The sequence below is a fragment of the Gobio gobio genome (genome assembly GCF_949357685.1).
Source record: "Gobio gobio genome assembly, chromosome: 3".
Lineage (NCBI taxonomy): Eukaryota > Metazoa > Chordata > Actinopteri > Cypriniformes > Gobionidae > Gobio > Gobio gobio.
The window spans coordinates 20,022,195-20,039,073 of record NC_137099.1 but is presented as its reverse complement, the minus strand read 5'-3'; the positions used below and the strand labels follow the sequence as shown (position 1 = coordinate 20,039,073).

The following is a 16,879-nucleotide window of genomic DNA, read 5'->3' as shown; positions in this document are numbered from 1 at the left end:
CGCAGATGATTTTTATAGTTCCACCACTGGGAAGTTGTGTTTGTGTCTTTTTCTTTGTGAAATGTGCAGTAGTGTGCTGGGAAATCTTTTTGTGTTTCCTGTATCCTGTTTTCTACACTACACTACAGATCAGTTCCTTGTGAGAACACTTGTTTGACTCTAATGGGTAGAAGCTGTTTGTGTTTTTGTGAATTAAAGAGTGAGAGAGAGACAACACCTCACACAAGCACATCCTGTACTGTACATAATGTAAGGTCTTCTGGGGGCACTGCTATGGAGACCAACCAACACAAATACTTATGTCAGCTGGTGTATTTACATGCAGGTTTGAATCTGTTGGTCTGGTACAGCAAGATTCTTCAAGTTCTGATCCAGAAACCACTCTGAACCAAAAGACGCTGAATTCAACAACAGTGAGACCAATAAATGGGATAAATGCCACCTGTGGGAGAACACATGGTACTACATTTTGCTTGTTCACCTCCAGACAAAGTCTGATTTTGGGTTTTTAATCTGAAAGTGGGTATTTTATCAACTATTAAAACAAGATAAGGAAAGCAAACAAACACATAGAAAGAGATCTTTGACAAGTGGTGCAGCTACATTTTTGTTGCTTTCAGGATCATTACACCAGTCTTCAGTGTCACATGATCCTTCAGAAATAATTCTAATATGCAGATGTTGACGCTCAAGAAACATTTCTTATTATTATCAATGTTGAAAACAGTTGCGCAGCTTAATATTTGTGTGGAAACTGTAATACACTTTCTTTTCAGTATTCTTTGATAAACGGAAAGTTCAAAAGAACAGTATTTATGTGAAATGGAAATCTTCTGTAATAAATGTCTTCACTTTACCTTCTGATCAATTTAATTCTGAATGAAAGAATACACACTCCACTTATCAGCGAACCACTTATTTACAATCAATAATCTTGTGCTTTATACAAATAATAGTTATAAAAATAACTGATTTTATCCTCATATCAGAGTTTAACTATTCAGCTTGATGAGGGCCAATAAGTATATATATATACAGTCAAACCAAAAATTATTCAGACACCAGATATAATTTTTTACTATTGTGTACAGGATACTATTGTTCATTTATGTAAGTGAGGATAGCAAAATAAAATAAACGGTGACATATTATACCCCCAAATTCTTCATACAGTGAACTACCAGTAAAATGTATAAAAATTTGGGACCAAAATTATTCAGACACTTTGACCTCACCATGTTTTGCTTAAGAGTTTTTTCTTTAATTGCTAATGTGACCTTTTACACCAAAGACTGAACAAAAAGAAGCATTGCTTGGTAATTGGTTGACCTAAATTGGTATTATCTAAGGCCACATCCACACACCAAGCCACAGCTTTCCCTTTCTGATCTTTTTTTCCCCTTCGTCTCAAGAAATATCTGCGTACACACGAAACCACTGAAACCGACTCAAAACGATGTATAATCCATGCCAGGCCAGTATGTGGTGCTGTAATTCTGCCACAGAAATACACCAACAATGGAGAAGAAGAGTTGTGGCTAGAAGGGGTAGAACGGTCGGAAGTGAGGCAAAATCTCACAATAAAATAACAATAAATAAATTTGCTACTTACCAGATTGTGTTTTATTAACGCCTACACCTACACCTACCCCAACCCTAAACCTACCCTTACAATAATGCAAATACAGTAATTAAATGATGCAATATTGATGTGCGCATGCCCAGTGGCCGTAGCTGTATCCCTTTTACCGTGCGGGACGTGGTGTGATGACATCACAGTTTCACAAAATATATGGATTGGTTGGACACGCGAAAACGCAAGGGTGTCGGTTTCAGGCTCCTCAAAAGGGCGGATCCGTCTGGATGAAACGCTGTCGCTGATACGATACAAAATGTTTACATATACAGCTAAACGCATCCCTGTGTGACGGGGCCTAATTCTATACTTAAATTTAACAGCTAATGTAATCCATTAGATACCTTTCTTTCAAAGTTATCTGACATTAATCAAGATGAATTTGTTCTGACACAGTTTAACTCTGAGTTCCTGTCATATTTTATTACCTATACGTAGGGATGAAACGGTATGGAAATTTAACATCACGATTATAGTGACCAAAATTATCACGGTTATCAATATTATCACGGTTTTGTTCAATAGAGATGAAAAGTGTTCAAAAAGAACAGATGCACTCACTTAAAACATTTCAACATTTCAAGTTTTATATTTGAAAATCAACAAACAACAAATAACTAAAGCAGCTCTAAGCACTTTTTTAAGCTAGATTCTGTGGGATTTCCTTCCTTAATGGCCGTCGTCAATAGCAACGCATAACGCATAAATAATAATAATTTGTCGTAAATATAATCTCTAATATTATCTCTGTAAATATATTCTCAAGTAATATTCTCATCAGTGTTCAGCAATGATGCATTTAAATCTAGCATATTTTGTGTAAGAGCCCAAACAGTATCCTAGTGAAATAATGCATATCATATTTCCATATGATTTGACAGTTTATTTAATTAAATATCAAAATGTGTGCATCATACCTGACACCTAAATGATCACTTTACAGTCAGTTTTATGACTGTCATTCTCTTCAAATGCTATTGAAGTTTGAAACGTGTATAACGTTACCAATGTTGTATGTAACTTTAGAGACGGCCCCTAAATTCGCCAGCGTTATGCCAGTCATATCAGAGGCGCTGTGGTTCTGCTGTGTTTTTTTAAACCATTTTTGCTGCTGAAATAGAACAGAAACAGTCAACCACTGTATGATGAGTGAATCTTCTGCGTACAGCACATGTTTATCTCTGCTTTGAGTGCAGATTTCAGCGAGTGAGCGCGGCGCGCGCTCTGAACATAACTCCGCTAATCTGAACGCCTCTGATTATGAGACATAGCATTCATAAACTCAATAGAAACACGTGTGAGTGGTTATAATGCGCAACGCGATTATAACAGATGGCTTTTGAGAAGACTATAATAAGTTCAACAGCCAGAGTGACTAGTGTGCAGCCGAAATAACGTTACACCCGCAAATGGTTGCTAATGTCAAGCCCTGATTATTATCCCTTAAATGTCACCCTATTCTTGTCTGAATTTGTTTGTTCGCTTCACGTTATAATTTGCCAGACGTAGTTTTGGTATTGAGGTAAAAGTCCACTTGCCTTGCGTTCGTAGTTTTGAAGTGTTCCCCCTATTACAGTGACTTTCTTCTGGCATGTTCTGCAGACAAGGTGACCATCTTAGATTAAGTTTCCCTCAGGACTTTTGTAAAAGACAAAATATGACCACACCTCAGATTTGGTCCTTTTAGAAGTCTGGACAATCCCCCGAGTGCTGTCACTGCCATCTGCCATTTCTTCTCATTCAAAAAACAGCGGTGCGCTGCGCCAGACTGACGCTGACTGGACAAGATTTACCGCGAGTTTTCACAACCGTGATAATCACACGCGGTTTTAATGATAATAAAATTTTATACAATATTACTAACCGTCACTAAATTTTATCGTGGTTTATCGTGAAACCGGTAATCGTTTCATCCCTACCTATACGTTATAGCGAATAAACTGTGATAATGTGAGAATATGTTGAAGGTGTCTGAATAAATTTAGGTTTGACTGTATATTCCATGGAATTAATTATTTATTTTCAAACATCTTCTGCATTATGAACTAAAAAGAGTTTTTAAAAAATGGCACTGTTTCCTGAGACTGACCCCACAGTAACATATCCTTCAACACAAAACTTTCCCCTGATTGTCAGCTACTAAATTGTGGAGCAAAAGTCACCGTGTGGGCCAGTGGTCTCTGTGAAGAAACAAGAAGACGATTGTCTAGGAGGAATGTGACCTTCTCTTCTTGAGTCAATTCTACTTTTCATTGACACTGAAACATGACACACACACACAGACATATAGAATATGGCCCCTGAAACCACTTGCACCCAAACATATCCCTGCATCCACATGCAATGAAAGAAAGAAGAAACACACGCAAAAGAGACAGAGAAAGAAAAGGATATGTCGCAGAGGAAGGTTAAGTTACGGGACAGCCCCAAACTTTTCAAAAGTGTAGACATGCACACACGTACACACACCGAGCACAATGAGACGCCTTTTTCTGACCAGAACAGGAAAACTGCCTTAGGCTACACACACACACAAATGGACAGACATACAAACGATGGGATGGGAGGAGGGAAAGAGAGAGAATGACAAAGAGCAAGAGAGATGAATGGGCAATATGAGATAGGAAACAGAAGTTAAGTGCAGTGTTAAACTCAAGTATGTGTTATGGCTTTAAATGCTGAACATATGGCCACAGAAAGAGAGGAGAGTTACGTAACACTACGCAGAGTTTGGACACTGAAGTGTTGAATTCTGCAGGCTTATTAACACCAGCTGCAGCTTCCCGCTTACTCGATAACCCAGACACATGTTAGATTCACTAGTAGGACATTTTATAGGCCTAATGGTTTTTAAATGGAGGTGATTCTATTTGCTAAACGTCAACCCTAATTCTCGCACAAACCTGTTGATATCAGCCGATTTAAAGTAAAAAATTATCCTTTATTTATGAAGGATCAATATTTATGATCCTTCGATATAATGAGGACAACTATAAAAGTTCTGTTTGTCCCCAGAGTTAAATCTTACAAAACCTCCCATTTGAGGGCATCTGAGGACAGCCTTAAAACTGAATCAAAAATAATGTCATTTAATGCTACAAGTTTACTTTTGGGTTAGGTAATTATTTATATATTTAATTATTCCCGTGTATTATCATTTATTTTGTCAAACTGGTAGTAATTGAAGAAGGATGGAGAAGTCGATTATTTGACAAAATAAATTATAAAAAAATACAAGAAAATAATAAACTACAGTTCAAAAATTTGAAGTTGGCAAGATTGTTTTCTGTTTTATATTGCGTACAGTATTGTGAAACATTATTTTCATTTAAGTAGCTGTTTCATATGTTAATATATTTTAAAATGTGTTGCTGTGATGGATTTTTCAGCATCATTACTCCAATATTCAATGTCACATGACCCTTCAGAAATAATTTCAATAATAAAACTGCTTAATTGCTGCTTAATGATTTTGTGGATACTAATGTTTTTTTTTTTAGGATTCTTGGATGAATAGAAAGAACAGTATTTATTTAATTTTTTGCAATTGTTTTAACCATCACTTTTGATCATTATTGCGTTCTTGCTTGATTAAAATATTAATTTCTTTAAAAGAATCTTACTTATCCCCAAAAAAGTACAATTAAAAAACATAAATAATAACAATTATTAGCTTAGTTAGCTTAATTAGCTTATAATTAAGTAATTTGCTTTATATAAAAAAATAATATGCACATTGAAAAATCACAACCCTGGCGTGTCAAATTAAATTGCAAATGTGCGGCAGAAAGGCAGTAAACTTTACTAGTTTTTTCACTCTAGCACAGTTACCTGGACTGTGACAGTGATGCTCAACACTTATAATATCAGTATAAGCTTACAGGAAACATTACACTGAACAAAACAAATCTAGAGGCTCTTCAACTGTAGCGTTAGCACTCTACTTCCTAAAACAATGCCTTTGAGATTTTGTTCTGTGCATGTGGTGCGCTAAACAAGCAAAACTCACCAGCCGGCTGAACCGCTCGGCCTCCCGGTGGACCCAGACTACCTGTGGGTCGGGTTTCTCTGCTAGAGGGCTTCGGTCTGGCTTCTGGGGGTCCAGAGGTGGATGTACTGTTAGTCCCTAGAGATGGTCCCAGCTTGGAAGACACAGTCTGGAGAAAAAGTCGTTGGTTAGTGACAGCATCCCAAGCGAGAGATCCCAACTCTGGGCGCCGCAGGGTAACCATAGTGTTGGCCATTCAACAGAACAGACAGAAAATGTGCAGCGGTACAGAGAGAGAGAGAGAAGCGAGCGCGGTGAAGGAGAGGGAGGAGGAGCGGAAAGGAGGGAGGAGAAATAAGACTCGCCAGCACCAAAAAGCAGAAGAAGAAAAAAAAGAAAAAAGCAAAGGGAAAAACGTTTCTATTGTGTTATTCCCTCAGGGCTTCTGATGCCAGGACCAGCCCAGATCTTTTCCTTCCCCCCCTCGTTTTTTAAACACTCAACACACACATGGAGTGAGTTTGTGGAAAGATTCTGTTGTCTGAATCAGTGTTCTCGAGTCCTCTAAAGAATGTTTCCCTCCACGTTCTGTTCTTTTCCCTCCAAGACAGTTGTTTTACTGGTAAAAACATCTCACTCATGTTCTCTAACCAAGTTGAAAAAGGCAGGAAAGAGAGAGAGAGAGAGAGAGAGAGAGAGAGAGAGAGAGAGAGAGAGAGAGAGAGAGAGAGAGAGGGAACTGGCTCTTGGGTGTTTCTTAACAGTGATAATAAAACAGAAACATGTAAAGCATTTACCTCTTGGACAGTGAACAGATATAGACAAACTCTAATCACAGTATTTACATTTGTAAAAACTTTTTTAAGTCTATATTTACTCTTGGCATTTGGTTCGACCCAAGCTAATAACACATTTAAGCCTGAATAACTACATAGCACAATCATGTGATGACACGTATAGAGCCGGACTTGTTGAAGCAGTTCTCCTCATAAGGAGAAGATTGACATGGAGACAGACAGCTGCTATTGATATGTTGGTTTAAATATTTCAGTTTAAGTAGACCAAGATTTGGATGCATGTCTATAAATGACACAAACAACTTGAAAGGTCTGTCTGATCACATTTAACATAAGTTGTGAAACAAGAATACTTCCTAAACATTAATATTTTCTTCTATTGGTGATTCAAATAAACATGTTTAAACTGGCTGAGGTCTCTTGATTCTTTCTATGCATCTCAGTACAGTTTATTTGACTAATCAAACAAAGCTTCATTAGACATGTAAGGTAATTATTTATATATTTTATTTTATTTATTGTAATATTTTGGTCAAATATTTTGGTTAGTAATTGAAGATGGAATGCGAAAATCGGTTATTTGACTAAATAATACAATAAAATAATAAAGAATGTACACTATAGTTTAAAAACTTGAGGTTGGCAGGATTTTTTCTGTTTTTGAAAGAGGTCTCTTTTGCTCACCAATACAGTAAAACAGTACTGTGAAATATTTTCATTTAAAGTAACTGTTTCATATTTGAATATATTTCAAAATATACAGAAAGAGTCAGAATGAGGCCTTAGCCAGTTGAAACATTTTAATGTGAAAATGAAATGCACTAAATAAAATATTAATAAATGTTTTAATCATATTAAACTTTAGATCACTAATCTGTAAATAATAAAACTTTTCATAATAATACTAAACATATTTAATATGTAAAAATAATAAATTATTTAATATGAATAAAATTTAAATAAATAATAATAATAATATAATAAACTATAATAAACGTTTTAATTAAGTGTTTGATAAATGATAAAAAACACTAATAAAACTTTTAATAATAGCAATAGTACAGATTAAATAAACCTTACTAACTTTCTAAATGTAAAAACTAAATGTACTACATAAAATACTAATGAAGTTGTAATAATAGTCAAATTTAAACAAACCTTATGTTTTACTATAATGAAGAAAAACATTCTAATTGTAAAAACGAAATACTAAATAAAAAAACGAATGAAGGCTTTAATGAGGTTTAAATAAACAAATAAAAAGTAGTTTTAAAAAAAAGTTTTCATTAAATTATAATATTTTTATAGTTTTATTTTGATACAGGGTTAAATAACAGTATAGTAAAATTTAAATAAATAAACCTAAAAAGTTACTGTAATAATAATACACGTTATAAAGTAATTACAATGTTACAATGTAAACTGTTTCTTTGTTAAAAGTGATCAAAATGTAAAAACTTTTTTAAATGTAAAAGAAAAAACTAAATGTACTAAATATAATGCAAATTTCTCCAGAGAAATATGTCCTTCTTACAAATGGGATGATAAAAAAGTAAATAATAACAATCAATAATTAAACTGCAGGAGATAAGTTGAAAGAGAGTACAACTGAATACTAACCTTGCTGTTACTCTTAGAGGTTTCTTCCCCCTCTTCTTTCTCAAGTTGAGGTTCTCCTTCATCTTTAAAATCAGTTAAAGGAGGACATTCTGACTTCATTGCTGTTTCTTCTCCTTGTGTTGGCAAGGGTAAAGAGTTTACATCTTTCTCATGACCACCATTGAAGGCAACCTCTGCACTTGGGCAAGTCTTTGTTTCTTTCCCTCTTGTATGGGTCGATGAGGATCTACTTCTTTTTCCAACAGCATTATCTTCCACCTTCCTGCTAGCAGGAACCTTCACACTTCCTGAAGCTGACTGCTTAACATTCATGTTTGTTTTTGCAGGATTGGCTGATCTTGGCACAGAGGCAGCCCTGGAGATGATCTTGGCCTTCACATTCCTCAGGTCTGGCCTGGGGAACCTCTTCACCTCAGATTTTGTGGCTTTGGCCAGAGCAGCCCTTGTACGAGGCTTGGCAAGAAAATGTCCTGCCAGATCGTTGGTCTTTTTTGCTGTGGACTTTGGCTTGTTGTCCTCTTTTGAGATGGATAAGCGAGAAAAAGTTGTGTTTCTGCTACTTGTTATGGGAATGGAGACTTTGTTTTCAGGAGACACCATCGTCTCGTTCATTATGTCATTTTTTTGAATGGCTGATGACAACTCAACAGAGACTTCCCCATTTTCGTGGACAACTTCCCTCTGTGGTTCATCCACCGCAGCCATGTTAGGCACTTCTGCTGGTTGGCCTTTAGAAATGTCTGGTAAAACGCTGTTTGGCGTTACCACTTCAGAGCTGGTGGAGACTTCCAGAGCAGAGACAACAACTTGGCTTTTCATCATTAATTCTACAGAGGCTAAAGAAATAAAAGAGTCATCTTCCTCTTCTTCTTCTTTAGTGTCATCATCATCATCATCACCACTATTTTCTGAAGAACACAAGGATGCATCATCACCATAAGTTTGCCCAACCTTCAGTGCTACCACCAAAGTAACATTATGGTTGTCATTGTCACTCCAGCAGTCTTCATTAGCATCCAGATAGACAGACACAGAGTTGTCGTTGTCCTCAGTGTAGTCTGGTCTGCAGTCTGGGCTCTGTATGCCTGAATCATCACTGCTGGCCGTTGCTTTTCCCATCTCCACGTCTGGCATGTCCACATCCAGAGGACTATCTGTTCTGGCACTACTCAGGCTGCTCAAGCTACGCATGGAGTCCGGTGATGTCTCACCTCTATCATACAGGAGCGAGGTTTTTGATGATGACAGTGAGGACTCAGAAGTGAAATAATTACTCTGGTCACTACTGTGTAATGGGAGACACATCCCATGCTGAAATCCCTGAGAAGTTCTCTTGGGGAGCGCAGGAGGCGGAAGTTCAGACGTGTTGGTTGGTGGTTCCATGAGACACTTGGGTTGAGACACTATCATACAGTCAACTCCCCCATAGTTAGATACAATTCAGCACTGATGGACAGGAAATACTCAACTTTGTAGAAGATGGGATTAAGGTGTTTCTCCTCATAGAAAGTATATTCCTTTGATCATTCAGAAGATGGCACCCATGGTTTTGCAGATACTCTTTTATTGACTCTAAAAAAAACAAGAAAAGACAAAAACATGTTAATTGTTTCATCTAGTCCTGATCTGTACTGTTAGATGTTTAAAGATTATAAAACCTGAGATAAACACAGGGAAATCAGGGTCAATGCTAATGTTGAATTTTAATTTGAAAGAAAAAAAAATCTAGATGAGATGTAATATTTTATAATATAAAGAAAATGCTGTCTTGTGGGGAATGTAAAATAGAGCACTGCTGCTCCCTACTGGCGATTTCACTTGCACTGCCCCCTACTGGTAACTACTCTTCTATATAGGAAAAGTCAAGGGAGAGAATGTAGCACAAACCAATACAAACTCTTTAATATCTCTTCTGCATTTATGTTCAAATTAAATAATATATTAAGCTGCCTACATATGTTGATGCATACATTTAGCTTTTATATCTAACTAATATAATATAATATAAAAATCTTTATGTCTCTCCAAGTTGACTCATGAAAGCTGTCAATCTGCTTGTGTAATGGCTATAAAAGCTTGTTCAGCACTGCCTGCATGGAAATGTATCTTTAAATTAGCCACTCTTTGCATAGTTTAGGCACACACATGATAGTGCACCTGCACAATCAAGTCTGCGTTATGTCAGAGTCACACTTTTCAATTAAATGTGGGTGATAATGTAGGTCAGATAGAAGCTAATAAAAGGAGAAGGCTTTTATTTTGATATTCAGGGCATTCTCTCTCACACACACAAGGCAATGGTGACAGTTACTTCTACAATGGTGTCCTTGTGTTTCCAGACAAATGCTGAATGGTCCTGACCAAGAGTCTGATTGTTCAGCTCACAAAAACCTTTCACTGAATACACCAAAAGTCATCTTTTAACACAAAGAACAGGCTGATATTGACCCGGGTTGGGAGGATGAGTGGGTGGCAAAATGCATCAATGCCCTTTCTAAGAGCTGGTGCATGTCCTCATGAGAGTCATGACACTGCAAAAAATCAAGCATTGCAGTATTGAATGGGACTGCGGTTATCAATCGTATACAGGTTTGATACTGCGGGTATCAATCGTATACAGGTAATGTATATGATAGATACCTGCAGTCCCATTCAATACTTCCCAAATAATGCTTGATTTTTTGCAGTGTCATGACTCTCATGAGGATATGCACCAGCTCTTAGAAAGGGCACCCACTCATCCTCCCAATGGTATGGGTACAGTTTCTGAAAATGTCACAAATGATAATTAATAGCACTGTCTAATTGACATGGCAATAAACAAGTTGTAAACAAAATATTCCTCTGTTGACCTTCCTGAGATATGCTTATGTGGCAGATCTGGCTATTGTTGATGAGAGAGAGCTGCTGACAACACAAGTTCATTTCACTCCGGAGAACGATATGAGCAAACTTAATAATGCAGAACAGAGACAAAATCGGATCATCTTCTCCTTTAAAACTAATACGATGTTTCAAAAAGCATTGTTATTATATAACATATTACTTTGTTTATTTGAACTAGAGCTCTCAACATACCTCTACACAATGAATGAATAGCTCTTTACTATGTACTACTGTAAAGCGCTTTACAATCATACCAGGGGTCTCTCCTCAACCACCATCAGTGTGCAGCATTCACTCACTTGGATGATGCGACGGCAGCCACCGTACACCTCACACACACCAGCTATAGGTGGAGAGGAGACAGCCAATTAAGTGGATTATTAGGAGACAATGATTGATATGGGCCAATGGAGGAAATCTGGCAATTTGGCCAATTTACAACCTTCTTTAACAAGAAGTGCCATAGGTCAAGTATAGTAACCCATACTCAGAATTTGTCCTCTGCATTTAACCCATCCAAGTTAGTGGACTAGGGCTGGGCGATATGGCTGAAAACAGTATCACGATATAAGTGTTTCATATCGGTCCATATCGATAATTATTGATATGTTTCATGACCTATTTAAAATAAAGACCAGGAGAAAAATATTTTACATTTAAACATTTTTATTTTAAATTTAACCTTCCTCTGATTATAATCCCCTCAGTTATAAAGGCAGAAATGTCAATACAACCATGGAAAACACTCAGATAATTAAAATATAAACACAAGTCTAAAATCACAATGAACACTTAACAATTATCTCTTAACATTAAGGTGCAATGCCTCCGTTATTTTTTTGTAACTGCCCCCTATACCCTTAAATAGTGCGCTATTTGAGGGGACAGCCATTTGTAGTGGTGTCCAAAACGATAGTGGACGTTATCCCACTTTGCACTGCAAAAACGAGTGTACACCCGATGTCATGAATGACATGATGACATGAATTCGCTCACTTGTTTTCATTCATTCCTTCAAGTGAACTGTATCAGTGGACTAAAGTAGGGAATAGTGATTGGGGGCGATTTCGGATTCAGCCAAAGCACGTCCCCAAACAGACGAGGCGCGCGCGCTGTCAGCGGAGCCAGATGAAAGTATAAACAAGGCTTGAGGTGGTAAAACAAGTTTGTGGTATTACCAGTCTTGGTGGGGACGACAGTCTTGCAGACGACATAGGCCTTTATCACAGAGGAATTGAATACCGGAAGTGCGCGTCGAAGCAGTGTGCTGATTCTTCCGGTTATGCATGTTTTCAATGTGCTGTGAACAGCTGAACAAACGACCATTAAAATAAGCATCTGGAGGATGATTTAAAAATCCGGACATTTTCCGAGACAGGAGAAGAGATAAACTGATCATTACTGTGTACAGGATTTTCCAAACTCTGTTGAACTTGTCGTTTTTTAATCCGACATAAGCCGAGGGTCGTAAACATACGTGATTATTTCACCACACGGTGTCAGTGCACGTCTAAATAGTGTCCGCGATTAAGTGAGTGTGAGACCTGACGAATAAGATCTGAATGAACATATTGATTTGTATTAATATTTTAGTCATTGTTCTGTCACTTTTCAGTGACAATCATTTCACTGTAGCCTACAGTATATGTAATTCACACATTTATGCCAAAATTCAGTCACGCTGTTAACGTATTACTGTTTAAGATTAATTAAATGCTTAACATTGTTTACTTTCTTTAAGGCAGTTACCGCGCATTCATTCATCTATTTATTACAAGAAAATGAACCATGGTTTTTATTACAAATAAAATAAAACATGGTTATTGTAGTTTATCATGGTATTTTTTAGTAAAACTAATACAAATGGTAGTCAATCCACGAAAAAAAAACATGGTTACTACATTCTTACTATAATAAAACCATGGTTAACTTTCGTAAGGGTGTTTATCAGTCAAATTAATTAAAAAATGTAACAACAGGTATGAAATATGATTAGTAAGAGAAACACTGTTAATGAGAAGACAATCACTGGACTGCGGCAGGTTAGAAATGTATTTATTATTCAGAATGCACATTTGGATGGGAACATTTCAGCAGGCTGACGATATGAGACGTAAACATCCGCAGTTTGGAAATGCATAGGCCTACAACACACAAACATACAACTTCATCCCACCATATCAGTCTCACCCATGCTCTCGTATATTCTTTTAGTGTCAGGAAATGGTCAAATCTGAGGTAAGGATGTCATTATTTAGTATTAGAGCACGGGATCGCTGCAGTTACACCCGCGTTTTGATTGAGTCGCGATGGGACCGGAAGTAGAGGTGCACTGCTTCACTTACCGGAAATAGGAAGTGTGATAAAGGCCTATTGGTCTGACTACGGTCAGACTTATACAATCCAAAAAAACTGCCATACTGGCGAGCTGACTTGTTTTCCTGTTTTATCAAAAATTTCCTCACTCGCTGCATCACTCATTTTCCACTTATCACTCCACGCCGGTTCTGTTTACTGAAGAATGAATCCAACGCGAGACAACGATATGGCGCAACCAAACTGATACATTTACATGATTGGCTCTCACTCCCTACATTGGCTTGGTTACCAGAGAGTGAGTGCCGTTGTTCATGCAACCAAACTTGCTTCGCAACCTCTGGTTTCTTCCAAACGAAAAAAAAAAAAAGTTGAACGTTTTATCGAACGCATTTTTTATTGATATCGATTACGTGTCTATCGCGATACATATCGTTATCGTTTTATCACCCAGCCCTATAGTGGACACACATTACGAGTAGTGAACACACACACACTGCAAACTGTGGACACACAGCCACTTTTTATTGTGGCGCACGGGGAGTAATTTCCTGCTGGTTTTGAGAAAAGAACCCACAACCTCCAGGTTACCAGTCTTGACTCTCTAACCATTAGGCCACGACTGTCCCCGAAGAAAGAGCCTCCCCGTTGGGAAATCGAAACCTGTGACAGGTGGAGATACTGTCCACTATACTAACAAGGACTGGTAATGACTACAGACGTTCCATCCGAAGGACGGTGCTTGGTACAGTATAGTCCCATCACTATACTAGGGCATTAGGACCCACACAGACTACAGGGTGAGCACCCCCTGCTGGCCTCACTAGCACCTCTCCCAGCAGCAATCTAGTTTGTCTCAGGAGGTACTGACCAGGCTCAAACCTGCTTAGCTTCAGTGGGCAACCAGTGGGCAACTACAGGGAGTTATGGCTGTGACAATGAATCAGTGATTGTAAAACTGGTATGGAGATTGCTACAGGGCCTAAATACCTTGTGAAAGTACTTTTCTTTCCTGTGTTGACTTATTTCTAATCAAGGGACTTAAAGGGATAGTTCACCCAAAAATGAAAATTATCCCATAATGTACTCACCCTCAAGCCATCCTAGGTGTATATGACATTATTTTTTCAGGCAAATACAATCAGAGATATATATAAAAAAAAAATGTCCTGGCTCTTCCAAACTTTATAATGGCAGTCCAAAATTTGAAGACCAAAAAAGTGCATCCATCCATTATAAAAGTAATTTAATAAGGTTAATAAAGGCCTTCTAAGGAAAATTGATGGGTTTTTGTAAGAAAAATATCAATTTTTCCATCCATTTTTGCTTTATAATATGTTAAATATAAATTTTTTTCTTACAAAAACCCATCCCTTCGCTTCAGAAGGCCTTTTATTAACCCCCCGGAGCTAAGTGGATTACTTTAATAATGTATGTATGCACTTTTTTGGTCTTTAAATTTTGGGCTGCCATTCACTGCCATTATTAAAGCTGGGAAGAGCCAGGACATTTTTTAATACAACTCCGATTGAATTTGTCTGAAAGAAGAATGCCATATACACCTAGGATGGCTTGAGGGTGAGTAAATCATTTTTGGATGAACTATCCCTTTAAAATAGCATGATTTGCTACTTGCTATTGTTAGTAAGTGGCAAAATGGAAAGTGTGTCTTCTTTATTTAGCCTTATAGAGCTTGCATATAGATGACACCTATTAAAACCTTCCGTGCTGAACTATGAAGTCTTGCCCAGTAATATTGATAGAACTAAGAATCCCAGCAGAAACAGAACAAAATCCTCCTAATGAATTAGCAGTTGAATAAAATAAAAAAACACATTTACTAATTTTTTATAAATTTTAAAAGTACTACTTACTACCAACAACAGCCCTGTATATCACTGTACATTCAGTGATTATGATATTATGTAACAATCTTGCTTCCTAATGTGCTCAGCTGAAATAACAGTGGGATACTGAACATGACGTACATGACCCTGGCCTGCATAGCGAGTGTCTGTAACATGGGTTTGTCCAAGGCCACTATAATCTTCTGAGATTGATAATTACTCTTGCTTAAACATCTCTGTGTACCCAGATTATCGCGATGAGACAGATTGCTGGAGAGAGAAAGTGTGAGAGAGAGACATACTGCAGCAACGATTCTCGCTGTGTTAGGGTCAGTCCTCTTACCCCCGGGGCGTGATGAGTATAAGAGAGGGACATCGATTGGATTGGGTTAACAAAGGTGAAGTTACAAGACATGTCACATTTCTCAACAACACTCTCTGTCATGGTCTCCACACACCCGACAGATTTGCATAGTTTTCTATACATTTAAGTGCACCTTCACACAATGCATTGGCTAACGAGAAAAGCGAGCCCTGTTGTGCTGCACTGCATGCCTGTCAACTGAAATAACTCAAAGCGGACATCACACTGGGATAGAAAGATCACAAATCTCAAGGCTAGAGATACACAGCTAAAATGCTTAAAGAACTGTTATATTATTACTATAAATAAAAGACAATTGTAATACAATTTTTAGTCTCTGCTAACTAAATTAGCAAATGTAAATCCTTTTAAATAAAAAATTTGCAATATTGTGAAACATTATTAAGTATACCTTCATGCATACATAATTAAAGTAGGTAATAAATTGTCGCTCTTTAAAAAAAAGATTCCACTCTGCCTCTCATGTTACTTGATATTTATTTTACTACATATTTTAAAGTTGATTCTTAGGACATTGGAGACCGTTTTGAAGAAAAATCTCCACATATTCTGCAATTTGGGACAGAGTGCAAACATATGGCTGAGGTTACATGGTAAAAGTTAGCATTTTTCACATATATCAAGAATGTTGGGATATATTTTAGGTTTAGTCTTAGAAAGATGAGCTCTGCAATGTGGTGGTGCGTATATCTAACACTCTGTCCCAATAATCATCCTCAAGCTGAAGGCCTACTTCCTCTTTTCAAGCACTTATGAAAGTTATCCTTTGACAAAATCGTCATATATATCTGTGAGATAATATGTGAGGGTTAAGTTTCAACAGATATTTTTATTTAATTGTATTGATTTAGATTTTCTTTATATATAAATATATAAATATATAAATATATATATATATATATATATATATATATATATATATATATATATATGGAAAACACCTTTAACATTCTCCTTTTGTGTTACACAGATGATGACAATTTAAAACAATCTGTGAAAGAAGCAATTCAATTGGACTGAGCATATTTAGACATGTAAAAGTGATTTTTGCCAAAGTGCCAAAAAACACCTTTCTCCCTACAATAAGTGTGCATAAACTTAGCTAACAAACATACAAATAACTAGTTTTTTTAAATACACCAGGCTCAAAAATCTGAATTGGCGTGTGCTTTTAAATGGGAATGGTGCTTATATGGCATCGTCACACCAGTGAATGACTGACATCAACCCAGTTTTTTTTACTAGTCTATTCACTGGCCCTCTGGGCAAAAAGAACAGTGAAGCGAAGGGAGGCTAATGCTTCCATCCCTGACAGAATGATCCAGAGAATGAATGTGATGTTCTAGGACTGAACTGAGTGGATTTCTAGAACACTTCTCAGTGCCTAGGGCCCCAACAACAACA

The 16,879-nt window shown here is 37.0% G+C and overlaps 1 protein-coding gene across 2 annotated transcripts in view; it reads right to left on the bottom strand.

Moving 5' to 3' along the window:
- Positions 1 to 16,879, bottom strand: part of mtus1b (microtubule associated tumor suppressor 1b) — a 70,993-nt gene that overhangs the window by 40,417 nt on the left and 13,697 nt on the right. For both annotated transcript variants that reach the window (XM_079813570.1, XM_079813571.1), the window contains exons 2-3: positions 8,042 to 9,613; positions 5,646 to 5,793 (exon numbers count right to left, since the gene is read on the bottom strand). In XM_079813570.1, the coding sequence (XP_079669696.1) occupies positions 5,646 to 5,793; positions 8,042 to 9,451 (1,558 nt within the window). In that variant the 5' untranslated portion in view covers positions 9,452 to 9,613. The remainder of the gene's footprint in view (positions 1 to 5,645; positions 5,794 to 8,041; positions 9,614 to 16,879) is intronic.